The 15,422-nt window shown below is 39.1% G+C and overlaps 2 protein-coding genes across 4 annotated transcripts; one reads left to right on the top strand and one right to left on the bottom strand.

Annotated features, from left to right (window-relative positions):
- Positions 1–223: 223 nt before the first annotated feature.
- On the bottom strand, positions 224–8,091 carry nup85 (nucleoporin 85). Of its 2 annotated transcripts, none has more exons than XM_070923301.1 (19): positions 7,987–8,091; positions 7,445–7,541; positions 7,200–7,356; positions 6,984–7,054; positions 6,836–6,879; positions 6,499–6,568; positions 6,254–6,375; positions 5,988–6,122; positions 5,129–5,251; positions 4,767–4,898; positions 4,540–4,646; positions 4,329–4,412; positions 4,080–4,145; positions 3,571–3,722; positions 3,347–3,464; positions 2,768–2,868; positions 2,037–2,188; positions 786–887; positions 224–408 (listed from the first exon to the last, which is right to left on the bottom strand). In XM_070923301.1, exons 1-19 carry the CDS (start codon positions 8,017–8,019, stop codon positions 310–312), a joined length of 1,965 nt encoding a protein of 654 aa, XP_070779402.1. In that variant the 5' UTR covers positions 8,020–8,091; the 3' UTR covers positions 224–309. The 2 variants fall into 2 exon arrangements, with proteins under 2 accessions (XP_070779402.1, XP_070779401.1); XM_070923300.1 differs by having other exon boundaries at positions 7,451–7,541.
- Positions 8,092–8,907: 816 nt separating this feature from the next.
- Positions 8,908–14,776, top strand: LOC139299742 (small ubiquitin-related modifier 2-like). 2 transcript variants are annotated; one of them, XM_070922627.1, is made up of 4 exons: positions 8,908–8,973; positions 10,571–10,702; positions 13,100–13,171; positions 14,044–14,776. In XM_070922627.1, exons 1-4 carry the CDS (start codon positions 8,953–8,955, stop codon positions 14,104–14,106), a joined length of 288 nt encoding a protein of 95 aa, XP_070778728.1. In that variant the 5' UTR covers positions 8,908–8,952; the 3' UTR covers positions 14,107–14,776. The 2 variants fall into 2 exon arrangements, with proteins under 2 accessions (XP_070778728.1, XP_070778729.1); XM_070922628.1 differs by lacking the exon at positions 13,100–13,171.
- The last annotated feature ends 646 nt before the right edge of the window (positions 14,777–15,422 follow it).

Raw genomic sequence — 15,422 nt, 5'->3', positions numbered from 1 at the left:
TATGAGAAGTTAAGTGAACATGTGACGTGTAGATTTTGGGAGAGTGTTAGGCCTGTACATACTGTATGATGTGCCATGTGTTCGCTGCATGAAAAAATAAATATTTCTTTCAATGGATGTCTGATATTCTGAGGTTGTTTAACTCGTCAAATACAGGATTACTAAAAGTCAGATTTTAAAACAAATTATGTCATGAAAAAAGTTTTATTATCAAAGAGCACATTTTGTTCATTTGAATTTTATATACAGTACAAACAATTGAAAAAAAAAAAAAAAAAGGGCTTTCTTTATATTTCAAAATTCAAACATTCATGCCTCCACAGTTCCCTCTTTGACTATAGCCATGGCCAGATTCCTGGCCAGAGCGAGTCTCAGGAGCTCCACTTTGGTCAGCTCTATGTCTTCATCCTGAAATGACAAATACACAAGAATAAGAAGTGTAGTGGATTGTATGTCTGTAACATCGCGGCAGATCCTTGTATGCAGCTGTTAAAGAAATACACTTTACAGCCCCATTTTTTTGAGCTGAACTGTTCTCCAGGAGTTGTTCTTAATAACTTGCTTCTAGTTGGCCGGATTCTCAAAATGTAAACTGGAGAGCAATGATTGTAGAGCTGGTTTCACATAACTTCATTCAGACCGTAGGACCAAACAAATATTAAGCACTTATGTCAACAGCAGCTGCTGAGGAGACCAACACTTTTAATGGGAAAAAGAAGATCTTGCACCAACAACTAAAAGCTAGTTTCTTAGGCAAACAATTAAGGCTGTTAGGAGATGCATACCTGCATGGGCCTGTCTGTACCGGCAGCTGTGGTGTTCAGTGAGGAGGTGAGCTCCTCTAAACAGAACATCAGCTCATGGGTTTGGTCTGCCGAGAAGATCACCTAAAAAGTTCAACAAACAAAGTTAAAACAGTCCACAGACCAAATTCTTTGCGAGCACTGCAGCTCCTCTCTTGTTCACGCTTCCTCTGTCCTTGTATCCAACATAATAATGTGGACTGCAAAGTTTATCCTGTGAGGTTTTATGAAAATACTCGATACTGTAGTTTATTTCTGTTCAGTGAATGACATCAAGTAAACTTTATAAAATCAATTTTGACAAAACAATGCAGAAGAAAAGCATGATCCACTCTAAGATTTAGTCTTGAGACTAGTAATTGAAAATGCATGATCATGATCGCACTGAAGTTCAGAGAGCAACGCACAAAGTCCTCTGATACTATAAGACAATTCCCAGACAGGAAAATGCACAAAACTAAACTAGATCAATTATGCAACTAAAATCCGATCACACTTAAAATGTGTTTTCATCTGTCTAATACCAACTATTAAAACGTGGACGCTTGTCTATCCTACATACTTCAACAAATGCCTGTCAAAAATATTGGGCTATAATTTATTAATTAATTAATTCATTCATTTATAGATCTGCAACGATCAATCTATTAATTGAGCGATACTAAATTAATCTGCAACTATTTTGATATAATCAATTCATTTTTTATGTTGTTTTTCAAGCAAAAATGCAAAAGTATTCTCTGGTTCCAACTTCGTAACTATGAATATTTGCTGTTTTCTTAATCTTCTATGACAGTAATCTGAATGTCTTCGGGTTTTTGACTGTTAGACAAAACAAGACTTTTGAAGGCATCAACTGAAGCTCTAGGACATTGTAGTAATGCACGTTTTCACTGTTTTCTGATGTTTTACAGACCAAATGATGAGTCGAGAAATAAATAGTCTGATTAATCGATACTGAAAATAATCGTTAGTTGAAGCTCTTGATAAAACATCATATTTTCATCATAGATTATCAATTTGTCTAAAGGCATGACAAAATAATATGAAACAAAGCAGTAGAATATAATTTGAAAAATGGCGGTTTTATTGTACCTGCAGCAAAACATTCATATCAATTTGATATTTTAATGTAACTTGGCTATATACCAATACTGAGCCAAATATCTTCTGATTATAATAATAAAAATGGATAAAAATCCACAGCATACTGAACACCTTGTGGTGACTGACCTCTTTCTGCTCCAGCAGCGGCAGGGCGTCAGTCAGCAGAGTCATCCAGAAGCTTCGGGGGGCAATCTTGGCCGTCATGAGGGAGAGGAGCAGCTTAGCCGCTTCAGTGAAGCGCTTCTCTCCGTACAGCTTGTGGAACTCACGGTACTTCCCTACGAAGGAAAAGAGAGCAATGTTTTCAGACTGCAACACTGGCCCATGTTAATACTTTGCTTATTACTAACTTAGATGTTATCACACAGTATAAAAGTATGTATCCTGTTACCTGTCACCTGCATGAATTGGTCACATTCTTATTTACAATTAAAACAGCTTTTACGAGACAAACACTTGGATTCATGAACCCTGTATAAGTTTAGAATAAATTATAATCTATAGAAAAGCATTTTCTTTAAATTAAATGTACTGTACTTAAGAAGGTTTGTATAAATGGTTCATCTCTTTTCACTGATCTTCTTCCAGTAAAACACGCTGTCACATGCTGTTGCATTAAGCAGTACATAGTTCATACATTTATTAATATCTCTGTGTGCACACGTGTCTCTGCGTCTGAGTCTGAGTCTCATGTGACGGCCTAAGAGACTATAAGGGAAGCTGTCCAGGAGAAAATCAGCCCCGACTGAATGTCCCCGCACTTGATGTGTGAATTCAACGTAGAGAGCACTACCAAGGCTGAGTCATATGTTGAGCAGTGCTACCAATGCTGCAGTGTGTGTGTTCCTTGTTCATACCAAGGAAAGTAAGCCTGTCACTGAGCAGCATTGCTGGACCCAAGTTGTCTATCAGGTCCAAATCAGAGAAGGTCCCTCTGGCGCAGTAATCCTGTAAGAACCTGACACACAAACACACACTTTTAAAACCTCACAACAAAGTGCTTTCACAAGGAGACCAGCTGGCTATGGTTGATCTGAGAGCTTAAATAGACAACAATGCTTGATCTGTTTTTAAAATAAACCACATGTAATTATTCACGCTACTTTTTCCTGTTGCGTAAAAGGCCTCCCCAGAATACAAGATATCAGCCCAACAATGGACAGATCCGACAGACATAAAGCAACAGCAACAAGGAGGAGCTTTTTGTCTTCAGTCTTTAGGTGTAATCAACTCAACAAATATCATCTCACAAAATTCATCTCAACTCCAAGTTTGAGGAGGATACAAGAGCGTGTTTTCAAAAAGGCCTGCAAAAAGGTTGCTCTTAAGAGTCCATGGTGGAAACTGTATTGAGGAGAAAAAGACAAACCACTCGCTGATATGGCAAATAGCTGACAAACATCTTGAAGAATGAGTGTGTTGTTAAGGGAACAAACCTCTCTGAAATGAGGGTAGCAAATGCAGCATCTTTGGCCCTGATGCTCCAGGAGAGAGCAGAGCCCAGTCTGTTGTTCCTCAGAGCCCGCATAGCCATGATCTTACAGATACTCCGCACTGGGTGAGGACAGGAAATTAAAGGTTTAAGCCTACACTGCATTGGAAACACATAATGATATTAATGTCTGTGTTTTCGTAGAGAATGAGAGAAAGAAAGTGCTACCTTGCTCTGACATTTGCCTCTGCTCACAGATCCTGAGCACCTTGAGGGCTTTACGCTCCGTGTCTAAAGGAACCCGCTCAATCTGCAGCTCCAGGTAGACACGACCAAACTCTGGGCAGTGGTCAAAGTAGTCCACGGCCAACTGCCACAGACTTTATACACACACACACACACACACACACACACACACACACACACACACACACACACACACACACTATACGATGAGGCATTTGTGGAGGCCTATTACAAAATTACGATGCTGCTGTCAGCTGGCTCATGCTTCATGACACCTTCTAGGTCAATTATAGAGTAAATAAGTAATCATAAAAAGATTATTTCATAGTGAAAAATAATCATAATTTGCAGCTCCAAAAGCCACGTGTATCAAGTGTATCATATATTGGGTAAATCTAAAGCTTTAAATTAACAAAGTAATTAAATATACTAATTAACAGTATTTCCATACCATAAGTACAATTAACATACTGAGCCTTAGATAACAATACCTGTGATGAGTGAAGAGACCAGAAGCATACTCTAACAAGAGAAACTCTCTCAAGTTGGAGCCAAAGCTGAACACACACACACACACACACACACACACACACACACACACACACACACACACACACACACACACACACACACAAGAATGACACAGTAAAAGGTAGATGAATAAATTGTGAAATTTTGTTATCTCCAGATTAAAAGTCTTAAAAGCAGCAAGTACAAAAGCAGCCAAACAGAGTCCTTACTGTAGATTGTGAGACTGGAGGAGTTTGCAATGATCCAACAGATCTGTCAAATGGGCCACAAACCACCAGTTGTTGAGAGCAATGCTGAAGAGACACATGGTGGAGAAATTAGGAAAAAGTGTGTTGAAAAATTTAAAGTTTACAGACTGTAGGCATAAACTCGTATGTGGCTTGTACATAATGTGTATATGTATGTAATCCTGCAAGTTACCTGCAGTCCTTGATGACCTGATGGATGTCAAACTCAAAGGCAGCCAGTAAGATGCTGTCCAGGGGCTCTGGGACGCTCCTTGAGTCCAGAAACATGGTCATGCATGACTGCAGAACACACACACACACACACACACACACACACACACACACACACAGTAAATTACAGGACTGTAGTAGCAGTAAGTATGAATGGCGAGTGGCGCAGCAGCAGTTAGTGTAGTGTACCTGTGCATAGTAGTGTAACTCAGTGGGTTTGACTGTGGGGTGGCTGAAGAGCAGTCTAGTGACCAGGAAGTGGTACCAGGTGCTCAGCAGTTCCTTGTGCTCCAGCAAAGTGTCTTCATCCCCAACTAGGATCTAAAATTAAGTAAAAAATCAGGTGGTGGGAAAAGGTGTTGGATTAATACTTGAGATTAAACTTAAGATAAAACTCACACAATGCAATAAATGCACAGGAATATATCTTGGAAGTTTTGGGCACAGATCTACAAATAAACAACAACACAGTACATTCCTGTGTCTTCAACAGGACTTGTTTGACATATTCTGACAGCAGCTAGGGCTACTGAGGGCTCACGGTTACTGACCTTGCAGATGAGCTCCAGGTGTTGGTTGCTGGCAAACGAGTTGTCCTGCAGGCAGCGGTCCACCTCCTCATGCCAGTGTCTCCACTTCACATCAAACTCTGTCAGCGTCTCAGTGCCACCAGGCTGAAGGATTACCATAGAGAGTTCAGAGGTAAAGGCCTCCATTGGATGGTTTATGAGACTATCGGTCTGGATATCTTCATGGAAACGGCTAGCTAATTCATATTATTTCACACCACCACACACAATGTTTGTTAAATATCTACAAGGAATTTAAGGAATAAGGAACTTAAAGACGGGCTTACAGATGTATTCATATTCATAGCACAGTAGTTTAAAATAAACAAAGAATCTGATGGATGACAAACTCAAAAGGCAGCTCAATATAGCCAATACAATTTTTTTACAATATCCCTTTCTAAGCCACAGTACCAGTACCACAGATCATCTTGGGACATCTGTGATTCTAATGTCACTATTACACCAAGTAAATTTATTTACAACAAATCTTGTTGTAACACAGTAACACGAATACCTTTGAAACAATGGAATCAATAGCAGTGATATTGATTATAGTGTTCAACTATTTGAGACTACAGTATATACCGTCAGAGGAGCGGATTTGAGGCGTCATTCTGCTGAACTGCATTATACAGTAAGATGTTACTTATTAAGATGACGTTGTGCATATGTGTGATTTTCAACTTGACAATAAATGTAAAAATGCAATTTAATTTACATCTGAGATCAAACCATGTGTGAACTAATTCTGGCTGTCAAGAACATATAATACAATTATCATCTTGCCACGGACGACTAAAGTTACACAATAAGATAAACCATTGGCAGATGGTCTTACATTGTAGAAGGGCATCTTGCTGAGCAGAGTGTCCATCAGCTTGTACATGTTCCTGGCAGCAGGCTTTAGGGTGGCCTGCTTCACCAGCATCTGTCTGGCTTCTTCCAACCTGCCCTGTAGCACATAACTCACCACCTGCACAGCCCAGACGCAAAACATGTGACAACTGAGATTTCACACTGCACTCTATGTCAGACAATATACAAAATGAGCTTTTATAGTGTCAAAGACATACTTGTGTGTACATGTGTGTGTGCTGCACCTACCACATCCCAGTAGTCATGATGCTCAGCAGGGCTCTCACTTTGCAGCACTTCTCTGGCTTTCTCATCCACATCAGCCTTGTGTAACCTTACCCAGTCCAGGAGGTGGAGCAACAGCGAGCCCGCTGAGGAAACAGACAAACACACACCATTGACTTGTTTGTTTGGGTGCTTTCAAAGTCTCAAGGTTATAAAATGTAGAATTAAGAAGAAGAAGATCAACTACAAGCACAAAGTCAAACTCTAACCAGGGGCAGCATCAATGAACAGCACTTCACACAGATTCCAGATCAGTTCTATGGCCAACAGAATGGACACCTGTCGTAAAAAAAAACAGAGGCTGAGGTTAGCAATATAATTTTTTCAGTCAAAAATAAAATATTTTCAAATAAAATGTTCTTGTTGTCACAAATTATACCACATACTTTGCGTGTGTTTTTTAAATGTAAATACTGAATTATTTCCTAGCTCAAGTAGGAAACAAACACAAAGATGGCATCCTGTAAGTGCATTAGTCCACTTTTCATCAGGATGTAATGTCTCTGCATGTTGTGGCACAGATACACATACGATAGTAGTACATACCTGATTTCCATATTGCGTGGCCACTCCTGTATCTTTTGTAGAAACTGCAGAAAAAGAGAAAGGGGAAAAATTGATTATCCGAGTAATCACATTGAAGACTAAAATATCAAAATGATACTACTAATACTAATTATTACAAAATTCTGACCTGCAACTTGCTGAAGTTCCTCCATACAGGCTCGTATCACAGATCTATAGTTTTTACTGATGCTGACAAATCTAAGGAGCAAGACAGAGACAAATCATTATATGCAATAATTTATGCAGGTGCTTCATTCGTCTTTTGTAACAGTGAGTTACGTAACTGAAAATCAATACAGTGACATGCACAGGAAGAGAGCACTTGTCCATCAGGTGGTCTTACTGGGGTTTTTTGTTCTTGCTGGGTAGGTCCTCTCTAATTGTCTGCAGGCCAACAAAGATGTGATGTGACTCATTGAAGAGTTTGCGTAAAATGGGGGAATATATGTCCTCGTCTTTCCTAACCTCATGGATGAAGGAGCTGCCTGATCCTTTAGCACCTGAAAATACAGGACAGAAGGGAAATGTTACATTAGACAGGATAGAGAGAGGGCAAGCGAGTGTGAAGGGGCTTTTATTAATATTTACACATACCTGATGCTTTGTAAAGGGTCTCATGCACAAGGATATCACCAGGACCCCATGCAAATCCCAAATGCTTCCCATCACTGGCTGCAGGAATGTTCTACATTTAAAGAAGAGAGACAGGGTCATTACACTGAAATAATCCAGTAAAACAGGTGGTGGATAGATTCAAATTTAATATCATCTCAAATTGTCAAGCCAAATTTCCACATTTTTATTAACTATTTAAACCCTGCTCACAGCATAGCAGTATTAGTAGACTAATGATTACCTGGCAAACGAATAAGTTACTACAATTACTTTCTAAATAGTTTTCTTGTATCATGTTATTACTATTTTGATATCAGTTGCTGTTGTTTTAAGACGTATGCATTTCTGTTATTAACATTTGGTGTGTCTGACTGTTTTGTTTATTCTGTCTTCATATAATTATTCAACTTAGATAGATTTGACATTTAGTTATGTTGTTGCGATACATGTTAGCTTGTTAGCAATGCTACTCACTGGGAGAAAAGACAGAAAACTAAGCTGCAGCGGTTACTTACGGTGATTGCCGGCTCAACGTCTACCTCCTCCATCAGGAAGAAATATGATCAATACAATAAAATATGAAATAGCTAACTATTCAGCTGGAAACACTTCACGCCATGAACTACAGGTGCAGTGCTGCTTACGCGCCTCAGCCGTTCATTCCAAAGCCCTTGCGGCGCATGTGTGATGACGTCACGGAAGAGCTGGCTTTCCGGCTGCCTGTTTTTCCAGCTGCTGTTTTTGACTCAATAGGGTGTTGTCCCGACATACAGATAGGAAAAAAACACAATAAATAAATACATAAACACAGATAATCAATAACTCTAAAGCTCTGGGGAACCGGGTTCATATACAAGAGTGAAATAATGAATTATCAAAATATGGGAATCTTTTATCCATATACAAACCCAGCATACCAATGTTTTCACTGGAATCTGTTAAGAATCAGTGTTTTGATTTGACTTATGCAAATACACACTTTCTTTATATGTAAAGTACTCATATTACATAGTTTAAGTGGATCTTCACCGTCAGACAGAAAAACAAGATGGCCGCTGGGATTTATAGGGTTAAAAAAAAAAAAAAAGCAAAAAGTGCATATCCTACATTCCCAGTATGTGTAATGTACTGTATGATGATGACGACTGAACCATGCAACAATGATGAGAGGTCAGCAAGGTGATGAGGAGCATGTTGTGGGGTTACTGTACCTCTAAACACCTGACAACAAAAGGAAAAACATCACAATGCGCGTGCATGTGTTGCTGAGTGCCTCTTTAACGCGCATTGGACTCTCCCGCCCATGTCCAGACTGCGCTTTCACCCTCGTGATTACCTGTAGCCATTCAAAACCCGGTGCTGTGGACGCGCACTGGCACGTGGGCGCGCACGTTCAGTTCGAATAATTTAAACCAGAACGAGTACGTGCGCGCACTCGTGTTCTTTGTGTGGCAGCGTAGAGAAGCGCCAAAAGAGTGGCCATGGCTGATGAAAAACCAAAGGTGAGTGTATCTACATTGTATCTAAACACCAGCTTATTTACCGGATCTGTGCCACAGGGGCTCATAGAGAAAAACGAACATTTTCAGATGGTCTGTTTTACCTTGTTAAAGTTGAGAGCTGAAATTCAACTACTATCTATACCTACTTTGATAGACCGGAAGGTTTGTGAACGCGCATCCACAGGCGCGCAGATCGTTTTCTGCTTGATCCCACACAGCCAACCAGCTGGTGTCATCCTCAGTGCATGCCTCAATTTACCAATGTGTGTGTGTGAATGGCTTGTCCTGTTAAGTGTGTGTGTGTGTGTGTGTGTGTGTGTGTGTGTGCGTGCGTGTGCGCGCGCGCCCGCATTTGTGCAAGTGGGAGAAAGTTTTTGCACTCAGCAGTGGTACACCAGTAAGAATTGGTATATGCAACTGAAACTACAGTATTTTCTTTTTATCTTACATCTCTGCTTATATCAGGCTGAGGCCAACTTGTACTGATTTGAATTTGCAGAAACTGAAACAATGTAAACAAAGGGAACATGTGCGCCAGGAAAGATTTTAAAGTTTATTAAAATACAGTTTCTGGAAATTAATTTTAGTAACCATTTATATATACCCAAACCACACTGTAATTTCAGTTTTTGCCTAACCCGGTGAATTGATTATAAGATAAGAGCACAAGGACATAAATATGAATAATTACAGATTGTATCAAACCTTATTCAATATAATTTGCAACATTGTCAGCAACAGTTTATAGGTCAAACCCAGTACTAAAGGGATATCTCCCTGAGTAGAAATTCATAGCCACAATACTCAACCAGATTTAAAATAAATCCCTATTGTCTCATAGTGTATGTGTAATCATACTGACCAACTTACCTTAATGACATGTTGGGGGTGAAGTTCACCCACTCTGAAATCAGCCCCTGCTAGTTAGTTAGTTAGTTATTAGTTAGTTAGTTAGACTTTATTGTCTCTGGGGGGAAATTCTTTTTCACAGCATTGTGCATCCCTGGGACAATTAACATAACACTTTACACACAACAGCACACAACAACGACAGGCAAAACAACATGAAAAACAACTTGTAGTTCCCTCAGCAAGTCACCCTGATTTGGGCTGCTATGGCTGCGGGTACCAGGCCTTTGCCAAAGCGAGCCCTTCTGCACCTCAGGGACCTGTACCTGCACCCAGAGGGCAGTTCAGCGAAGTGCTTCTGTAGCTCTTTGTCTAACCTGTTCACTGTGGCTGCTTCCTATTCTTTTATTACATATATAAATTACTCATTTAGTCTGTAAAATGTCAGCAATAATGACAGTTGCCCATCACGAGTTACAAGAGCCCAGACTGATGATTTAAAATGGCAGCTGCAGTATTCAGTTTATAATAACAGAGAGAAACATGCAGTTCTTTACACCTGTGAGGATGGAGCCAGGAAATGAATGGTGTTTAAGGTTGATAACATTTGCATATTTTTCAAAAAGAGAGCTTGCCAATCATTTGTTTTGTTGATCAACTAACTGATTAATCAACTAATAATTCCAGCTGTGGTTCCCTGCATGCCTGTGTGTGACTGTTTTTTTTTCTCTCCGGCTTTATCCCTCAGGAAGCAGTCAAGACAGAAAACAATGAACACATAAACCTGAAGGTAGCAGGTCAGGATGGATCTGTAGTGCAGTTCAAGATCAAAAGACACACGCCGCTCATCAAACTCATGAAGGCCTACTGCGACAGACAGGTGGGCATGGCACAATATCAGCATTCAGGATGATGTTACGGGTTGACTTCCTAAACCAGTGGTTCCCAAACAGAGGGGCACAGATCTATTGCAGGATGTGAACTTTTGTAGCGTAACTAAAGTTGAATAGACCTTTTTCACAGCAGACATTTTGACTCGTGAAACACAGGTGTAACATAATTACTGCATTGAATTTCTCACCACAAACAAGACATTTGACTATCTTTTTCTATAACGTGCATACTGCCACTTGGTGACTTAAGATTTATCTGTGATGAAGTTAATGATCCAAAGAAGGATAGATTTTGATATCACCCATGCCTGTGTTTCTGCCCCTGTTAATAATGAAAAAGGGAATCATATTAAAATAAATATCTTCTAGTCTCCTTTTTCATTCTTACTAAGCTGTTAACCTTTAAAGGTGAGTATATCAACCACCAGTGAATCTCTAAAGAAACGAGTAATGTTGTATTTATTATGTAGAGTTGGACTGAATTGAATTTGCCTGTAATGGAGTTGTAGTTTTGAGACTGCATTGTCTGTACTGTTTAGATAGGAACCGCATGCTCTAGCTTTTTAATCTTTTTGGAGAGAAAGGTGCAGCACCTCCACTATTACTCACACTCACTGCATGTGATATATCCACTCGGTTATTGGATTTTAGGAACAATATGTTGTGTAAATGACACCTACAGTTCCTCTTGTACATTTGTAACAAAACTCCTGCCATCTCTTAACTTGCCTTTTTCACTGCATGCAGTGCACAAGAGTTTAGTAAGAGTGTAAGTAATAACAATAACAATGTCTCCTTTCTATTTACATGTCGCAGTCAGCCATGGCTGTGAGCCAGCATGCACAATACTGAGGCCCTGGAACTGGCACACCTTAATGTAATGCAGCCATTAGAAAAGTTATCAAATACATCTGAGCTTTTCCTGCCATGACGTGTCAAAATGTCTGCCATTAAAACGCCCTATCAGGGTGGAATATTTTTGGCATAGCGGAGACTTGAATATTTACACATTTACTAAAGTAGTCTTTCCAACTGACAGTGTGGAGCAAGGTTTCGGAGAGCTATGGTGCTAAGTCATGCTGCATTTATATTATATGGAAATCATTATTGGAATTACTTGATGGTTCAAAGCATCAAGTATCTTCTTTGAAGACAAAAAAGGATAAGAGTAATTATTTTAAAGTCCCACTTTTCATATATATTATGTAGTGAACGTTTTTAACAGGTTTTTATTTGACATTCGACTTTAGTTGACTGCAGATATTTACTTAATGGTAAGTTCACAGTTCATATGTACGTATGGAGTATGTTGCAGTATGCTAAAAGGTCAAATGTGAAATAAAAGCCAGATGATGCTCATTAAAGAATTATTCATCATGGTCATGAATTCAGTAATTTTTTTCTGAAAGACTTATTGTTCATTGTTTATTGGCTATGATCCAGCTCTCCTCCACAGCTCTTCTCTTCATGCTCGCAGAGTCAATGCAAATCTTCCCTCAATAGCTGAACACAGCTCTACTTCTTTCTCATCGTCCCAAACCAAACCTCGTTATCACTTAGTCCGACTGTGATTTCACATAAATCACAAAAGAGATCTCATCTTTTCCATCAGCAGTTAAATCACTTATGAAGTTGTCCTTCGCCAGGCTGTTTGCTATAATTGGATGCAGGAATGCTGACTTATTCTTATAACTTATTCTGATGAGTTAACATTGGGATGAGTGCCAGTTCAGTTCTTAAAATTGTACTGTTACGGGTACAAAAGCAATCCTGAATTCTGAATTGTCTGTACCTAAAAGTTAAGAATAGAATATCTAATGCAACCTCTGACCTTCCTTTTTATCTGAAAGTCAAATGAGGGTTCAACTCTCTGGAAGAATGGAAACCCAATGCCTATATTGTCTGTTCCTTGGACTGCCTGCAGGGAAAAAGAGACATGTTTGTCATGCAGCTCATTTTTAAAACTACAGTGAGAACCAGATGTTTTTCATTATTCCGTTTATTCGTGTTTCACTGCAAGAGACAGTATAACTCATTATTTCTCTATGACCTGCAAACTTCAGCAGACACACTTTAAACAAGGTTTTATACTTTAAAGTATTATAGTTATAATATTTATATATATTTTTGGGGGCTTTTAGAATAGAAATGTCACACAACAAATGCCAACAAACCTTTACTGAAGCTACAAGCATTCCCCTGATGCCGTTATTGTTCTCTTGAATATATGATTTATTTGTGTGCATCATCTTTAATTAACTTTGTTAGGCTGCCAAATGTTAAAAGAGTTGGTAAAAGTCTGGTTAGTACTGTGTCTTTGTGTAGACAAATGGGATGGTGCAGGCTTTATTTACAACAAAGGTTTTATGTGTTTGTCTCTCCAGGGACTTACAATGAGGCAAATCAGGTTCAGATTTGATGGACAGCCAATAAATGAGACGGACACACCAGCACAGGTAAGTGTGAAACATGTGAAACAACAAGTTTAGCAAACCAAAACAGACTGAATAGTGTGCTTAAAAAACACACATTCACAGGGCACGCTGTGGAGTTTATAGCAAGCTCAAACATGCTTCATGTGCATCCACATGCGTCATCACTTGTGTTAGTGCATTTGTGCCATCCTTATCAAGCAAGGTATGCATATTTCATGCATTCTTTTATATGACCTTTCATGGGAACCCTCATGTAAGTGCTTTCGATTTTTGGTTTTCCCATTTTTCCCTCTACAATGTTAAATGCATGATGGAAATCTTGATAAATGCAATTGTAGGACGTACAGGCACACACAGATATAACAAAAAGTTAAATATACAGATCACCCCACAGTGAGCAGTGTGTGGTAGAAATGTCTGTAGGCTGAAACCAGACTCACACCAGGTCTTTGTGCAAGTCACAGTTGAGGACATGCTAACATGGGAAGCATGTAGAGATGCCTCAGGCTGTCCGAACACACCAAACTAAATTTTGGTGTCTGTGTTCTCGAACTTGTGTTGGATACGACACTTTAGACAGTTGCCGATATTCCTGCTGCAATTAATGGCTGGAGTTGACAACTTGCATGTTTTTGCAGTGCTGTGCAAACCTGTCTGTGCACACTGCGGCCATCAAAGCCAAATAAAATGTTTAATTTGGGTCGCAATGGTGCCATTTTGCCTATGCAAACGACAAATTTGTGTTTGTATAGAGCATACAGTCCGCCTTGGGCCAATACAAAATAGATACACAAGGTGCTAACCAACTGGCTATGTAGCAAATAGATTGTGCAGAACTTCGTGGAAGTCATGTGACACATGTTTAAATAACTTTTTTTTCCCTCTTTTAACAGTTGGAAATGGAAGATGAAGATACAATTGACGTGTTTCAACAACAGACGGGAGGCTGTATTTAAATCAACCACATGCGTCACCATTTTCCTCCTCAACACAATCAACCTGCCCCGCCTGTGATACACAGCGGCTGCTTCTTTGCAACTTGTCCTATTGTCTCAACAGAATTCCATGCAGAAGAAGTTGTCATTTCTCTGCTACACATAACTGCTGTATAGTATTTTCATTCTTGCTTTTCTGTATTTGTACATAAACCACATCCAGATCACCCCGAGTTCAGGTTTTGTTTGTTCATGCTGTATTGTGGTAAATGTTAAAGACTTCCCTTCCCAATTTGAAGGGCTTCTTCTAAGGTTGCAGACAGATAGGACGGGTGATAGTGAGAATTAAATGACTTCACTGATCAAATGTCATTGGGCTAGGGTTGGTCAGTGTCCAGCAAATCTATTCTTAAAATGTACTATTTTGGGACTGGCAATCGCTTAGTGAACGGTATACCCAGTTTGGGAATGGGGCTGGATTGTCATTTGATTTCTGTTATCTTCAGAAAAAATATTTGATTTTATACATTTTTTATATAGTAGTGGATGTGTAGAAAAATGTTTTGATTAATTGTTTGACTTGGCCAAGCTTCAAATTTTGGGAAGCCAAAAAGATGTTTCAGTTAAAAAACATCTGTATTGTCTATTAAGATGCCTGTTAAAATAAAGCTATTGTCTTTTTCCAAACTTCCACTAATCTTGTCGGGTTTTCGAGTGTGATTGTTTGACACTCTTCTGGGCAGAAATTAGAGCTGCAACTAACGATAATTTTCATTATCAATCGATGATGCCGATCATTTTCATGATGAATCGACAAATTATTTAGTCTATCAAATGTCCGAAAATTATGAAAATTGCTCATGACAATTTCCCAGAATCTAAAGTGATGTCTTCAAATTGCTTTTTTTTGTCCAACCAACAGTTTCCAAAGACTCTTCATTTACTATCATAAATGAGAACGAAAAGCAGCAAATCCTTACCTTTAAGAAGCTGGAACCAGCAAATTTGACATTATTGCTTGAAAAATTACTGAAACTATTACTCGATTATCAAAATAGTTGGCAATTACTTTCCTTTCGATCAACTAATCGTTGCACCTCTAGCAGAAATACAACGACTATAAAATACATGTGTAGAACCATGACTTGAGCACAAATCCATATTGTAATTTTGTTGCCTAATTTTTAAGACTGAAGGTCAATCCCAAGATCTTGACCAGCTGGAGGTCAAGGTTCACCCACGTTTTCTTTACTATTACGTCGCAGTTTAAAACTGTTTGCAGATTGTCATAATCAATGCTAATAGATCAGATAGCAGAAAAAGGCCCTCAGGGATGT

This window comes from Enoplosus armatus, chromosome 17, assembly GCF_043641665.1.
Source record: "Enoplosus armatus isolate fEnoArm2 chromosome 17, fEnoArm2.hap1, whole genome shotgun sequence".
Classification (NCBI taxonomy): domain Eukaryota; kingdom Metazoa; phylum Chordata; class Actinopteri; order Centrarchiformes; family Enoplosidae; genus Enoplosus; species Enoplosus armatus.
Note: the sequence above shows the minus strand (reverse complement) of the source record. Positions and strands in the feature narration are given on the sequence as shown.

Excerpts from the sequence above, each read along its gene's own strand:
- nup85 (XM_070923301.1), bottom strand. The coding sequence starts at position 8,019 with ATGGAGGAGGTAGACGTTGAGCCGGCAATCACC. Across the intron at positions 7,357-7,444 it reads TTACAAAGCATCAGGTATGT|GTGCTAAAGGATCAGGCAGC; the intron begins GTAAATATTAAT and ends CTGTATTTTCAG. Across the intron at positions 6,569-6,835 it reads CCACGCAATATGGAAATCAG|GTGTCCATTCTGTTGGCCAT; the intron begins GTATGTACTACT and ends TTTTTACGACAG.
- LOC139299742 (XM_070922627.1), top strand. The coding sequence starts at position 8,953 with ATGGCTGATGAAAAACCAAAG. Across the intron at positions 8,974-10,570 it reads TGGCTGATGAAAAACCAAAG|GAAGCAGTCAAGACAGAAAA; the intron begins GTGAGTGTATCT and ends TTTATCCCTCAG. Across the intron at positions 10,703-13,099 it reads AGGCCTACTGCGACAGACAG|GGACTTACAATGAGGCAAAT; the intron begins GTGGGCATGGCA and ends TTGTCTCTCCAG.